This window comes from Anser brachyrhynchus (genome assembly GCF_964034855.1).
Source record: "Anser brachyrhynchus genome assembly, chromosome: Z".
NCBI classification, from domain to species: Eukaryota; Metazoa; Chordata; class Aves; order Anseriformes; family Anatidae; genus Anser; species Anser brachyrhynchus.
In genome coordinates, this window is record NC_137697.1 from 32031540 (window position 1) to 32036285 (window position 4746).

Sequence of the window (4746 nt, forward strand, 5' to 3'; positions counted from 1 at the left end):
TAAAATTGTAAGCCAGGAGCAAGTCTCACGCTATCCAGGGTGGCAGATTTAGGAAGCTCTTTGGCCTGATCAGATTCTTCAGGCACTAAGTTGGTTAATTGCAACTGAACTCCTTGCCATATGGGTTGCTAAAAATCCCACAGCACTGCTCAGCTGGAGCACAGACTATAAAAGCTCAAACATCCACTGTTAGCAGCTAGATATGAAGTGGGAGCAGTGAACAGCTTTGATGCCTTTTCTCTTTTACCACCCAGCAAATTGTGGTCTCTTATCCAAAGTGCTGTATCTCAGCATTTCTAGCCAACTCTGTAAGGCGGAAAGAGACCAAAAAGCTGCAGTCAGTTTAGACTGAGGATAAGCTACGGTTTTGTAGTTTTCCTTATTCTCTGTATTCTTTGCCTACAGGCAAAGGGTTGACAGCAGCCCTGTGGGGGACTTGGGGAAGAAAGTGAAGGACAGACTGATTTTAAAGTTTACTGATGTGTTTGATAGCTTCACTGAAGTCATGTTACTGAACTTTTCTTTTTTTCTGCGGGGGGGTGTCTATTTCCAGGCACATCTTGATTTGCCTTGCGGCTTACCTAGGCTGTGTCTGTTTTGCTTACTTCGACGCTGCCTCCGAGATCCCCGAGCAGGGCCCTGTCATAAAGTTCTGGCCCAGTGAGAGATGGGCATTCATCGGCGTTCCCTACGTCACCCTCCTCTGCGCGCACAAGAAGTCACCTGTGAAGATCACATGAAGTTAGCCACGGAATGGGATGGATTTTCAACTTACATTCCAGCACAGACAGTATCTAAATAATGATAAATGAATAGGGTTGTATTTTATCCTCTTCTTCAGATATGCAGCACTTCCAGGTGTCATAGAAACACGTGGCAAGTGTGTTCTTTCCTCCTCTTTCTGGAGAGGAGGGAGACGGCAGGAAGTTGGAGGCTCTTGAACACTAAAGTAACAACTGTTTTCTCTGGTTGACTCTATTTTGCACTTTGTTTTCAATGTAGCATTTCACTTGACAAAAGTTAATTCCAAATATCAGGGTCAAGAAATGACGTTTCGATGTTTCTGCAGTAGGTCACTTCCGGTGCTTGATTTACTTTTGTTAACTCTTGGCTTGAGGCCTTCCTTGTAAAAGAAGTTTGTCAAAGATGCCTACGTGCCATCTTTGTGTCCTTCTCAGCTCTCATTTGGTTGTACTTGCACACGACCACAAGAGTGTGCTCAGAGCACATGTTCCTCCCAGCCAGGAGGGTAAGACAGGGAGGCTGGATGTGCATCAATTTGAATCACAGAGCATGTGGTTGTTTCCCTAAGTACAGCAGGAGACCTGTGCAAAGTGATTATCACTGGATATCTGGATCACTGCAGCTAGGCAGTGTAAAAGTGGAAATAGCTGACAGAATATTCAGTCCCTAAAACTAAATGGGAATTCAGGGGGTTTTAAAGTTTCTGTAATTCCACTGATCTGTGGACATTTGTATACTGCATATTTTCTTCTTACAGGAATGTTATGGAAATCCCTTCCTACCTCTGCAGACACATTTGGTCTTCAATTTGTCGTTGAAGCTCACACAGAAGTGTGAGGATTAACTTCAGTCAGAGCACAGGTCAGCAAGGACTGATAGTGTGGTTAAATTACAAAGATTCCTGTGTGCCTAGCTATGTGTCTAATTTGAGAGTTAACTTCTCACCAAAGTTTTGCAAAGTGACATGAACATAGTCCAGTGCTCTGCTAGTTATATTTAGGGAAAAGTAGGTAACGTAGATAACTTCTTAAAAACAAAGATAAAAATTAGATTTGAATAATCGAAGAAATGTGACATTCAGTCTTGCATTCCTACAAAGGAATAGTAGATTCAGGTTTTCTGTTTGTTTTCAGCTTGTTTTGTAAGGATAAGGGATGTTTAGATCAAGTTTTAAGATTGTACTTTGGGACTGAGGTTCAGGAATTGCTATGGTTCTTGCAAGCTATTAACGCTAGGTCTGATAACAAAATGATGCAAAGTGAAGGCATGTTTTTTTTTTTTAATCTTAGGAGTTGTAGCTGTAACAGCTGCAGTCTCGGAGAACATGGGGTCTGCTTACATTCCACCAAATATCAGAACCGTAAGCAGGTTAAGGATTTGGATGTACATCTCTAGTAAAGTGCTACTTCTTTTTTGAGTACTAGACCAGGAAATAATATTTCTTCTGTGCTTTGCTAGTAAGTCTCATGTTGTACTTATTTTTTTCTCAGTGTGAAAACATACTGTATACAGTATCATCTTTAGGAAAATGGCTTTTAACAAGAACTTTGGGGTCAATTAGCCTTTCAAGCATTGTGAAAACTTTCAGATAACTTTTGTATTCAAATTTATGCACAGAAAACAAGAGCTGAGGTGTATGCTCTTACACTTAAAACCAAGTTGTTAGTAAGAGATGACTTCTTGAGAACTTCAAAGCGGGTAAGTAGCCTACTCTCAGATTGATTAACGGATCACAAAAGCAGTCAAATCTGTTTACTTCACTGGAACAATGAACATTTATACCACTTGCTAGTAGATTTGTCTGGGAGAAATGTGTTTTTTGAACACACATTTTTTGTATGAAACAAACTTTGTAATAATTCACACAGTAATGTTTGCTACTCATTGAAAGACAGCTGCTTTTTTCCTTTTTAATTCCTCTCTCCGTAAATATGAAATGCTCAGTTTCAAACACTTCTCAGGTATTAATCTTATGATGAGAACCTTTATACAGATAGGCTTACTGGCTGGAACCCAGTTAAGGTTGCTGTTGCCTGACATGGCCCTACTTTGAGTAAGATTTCTGCAATATTGTTTATTAAATTATTATGTTACAATAAATAAGTTATTTTCAGTATTGTTTGGGGAATTAGTAACTGCAGATTTATGTACTGTTCAAAATGACTGGAGCCTTCCTACTTAATATTTTATCTGTAGGAAAACTGATTTAAAGGGTTCTAATCCACCTGCAAACAACTGCTGTTTTCTGCCCTTTAGTCTTACTGCTCACAAAGAAGTGATTTTATAACTTAAAAAATGGCAGTAGTGCATTCAGCTACTGCAGAAGTGAATGTATGCAGGTACAGGCCAAGAATCATCTCCTGCATATTTATTGACTAATCTCTAACCTTCGTATTGTTCATAGAGATTCTGTTAACAAACACCTCTATCTGTTATACAGAACTCCACTGTAGAACTGATTGGGAGTATTCCTCTTGTAACAGCAGTCCAGCATTTTTAGATACAGTTATTGCACTTTACCTTAAGTTAATATTAACTTAAATGTTCTGGCAAAAGCCACCTTTATTTCCAAAAAGAAAAAAAACATGCAGTTTTTACCAGATTCGCAGCTTTACAGATTATATTTTGGACTAAGGCTCCAATTCAGGATAACATCAGTACCCAAAGAAGTATGTGATTGGCACACTAAGGGTTTGTGCACTGTCCTGATCATACAGATGAATAGACAAGCGCACAAGTAGCCATATTGTACTGGAGTATGAAGTGATGTATATGCACCCTCAGCTTTTAAAATCCAGGAATGCTTTCTTCCATTGCTGGTAGGAAGTGACTGGGTTCCTGGATCATAGGTTCAATTAGTATTTTAGTTTAACTAGTGGGATGCAGTAATGTGTTGGGCATAATGTAGGTTGTTTATATCGGTGTGTGATATCCATCATTCCTTGAATGTTAAGCTTTAAGAGTATTTAAGAAAGTATGTTAAGCTCTCAGTGATGGCAAACACTTGCCCAATTCACAGTTACTAAAAATACAGTAAATAGTATGTAAGGGGTTGTTTTGTTTTGTTTTGTTTTCCATCTCAGTTGAAGTCTGTATACTGAATATTTGTGGAAAGCATGTAATACTTTGCAACATTAAATCGTATTCAGAACAAATGCTGTTTGCCTCTTCATATATCACGTTTGTGGAGAGGAATGCAGCGGCCAATATAATACTTCGAAGCAGGACGGTTGATAGTGAGGGTAACTTCTCCCTCACAAAGGTAAGAAGTTTAGAGGAGGAGAAACACTGGATGATAAACCTCCAATGAGATAGATGAAAAAAAAAATCAGTTTGTCCAGGAAAGTAATCTCTAAGCAGAACAAGTACTTGATTCACTTGCAAGCACTTGCAGCTGGGATGAGTAGCAAGAAATGGCTAAAAGTGAGTGGCCTGTATTACCACAAATCGGGAAAACTGTGCCTGAATGAGTATGTCTGAGAGAACGAAGTGCAAATCTCCAGCATTCGTTGCCGAAGATAGTGCTCCCAGCTTAAGGAAACAATGCTCCTTCCACCTACTTCTCCCTTCTTGCTTTCCTTCTACCAAAGTTCATCCAGCTCCACAGAAAATACCTTCTTTGAAACATTTGCGGATCCCCATAAGCCACTGTTGGGCTTGAAACTGTTGTGAAAGTGTAGCTGTAATTCCAGAACATTACACACTTGGTTAATGTTTGTAGCTGGCAAGATGTCACGAACAGCTGGTGGATTGGCTCATACATTGCTCTGTCACTCAGCCTGCTCTGTCTGGAGACTATTGACGTTGTTTCCTGTGGAAAGAAGGGGAACACTGCATTTATCTGATAAGTTCAGAGCTCCTGGCATATTTTGACCAAATCTGACAGAGAAGAGCTGTAGAGATAATTTCCTATGGGCCATGTAAAAAAATAGTCAGGTAGAGAAGCCAGGCCTGTGAGACAAGCTGTCCCACGAACCTTGTTATTAACAAACAGAAACCTAC

General features: G+C 39.7%; 2 protein-coding genes across 7 annotated transcripts in view; one reads left to right on the plus strand and one right to left on the minus strand.

Moving 5' to 3' along the window:
- ACER2 (alkaline ceramidase 2) overlaps window positions 1-3899 on the plus strand; it is a 27906-nt gene extending 24007 nt beyond the window's left edge. For all 5 annotated transcript variants that reach the window (XM_080574508.1, XM_080574505.1, XM_080574507.1 and 2 more), the window contains one exon: window positions 554-3899. In XM_080574508.1, the coding sequence (XP_080430634.1) occupies window positions 554-740 (187 nt within the window). In that variant the 3' untranslated portion in view covers window positions 741-3899. The remainder of the gene's footprint in view (window positions 1-553) is intronic.
- Window positions 2004-4746, minus strand: part of SLC24A2 (solute carrier family 24 member 2) — a 145072-nt gene continuing 142329 nt past the window's right edge. For both annotated transcript variants that reach the window (XM_080574494.1, XM_080574490.1), the window contains one exon: window positions 2004-4555. In XM_080574494.1, the coding sequence (XP_080430620.1) occupies window positions 4540-4555 (16 nt within the window). In that variant the 3' untranslated portion in view covers window positions 2004-4539. The remainder of the gene's footprint in view (window positions 4556-4746) is intronic.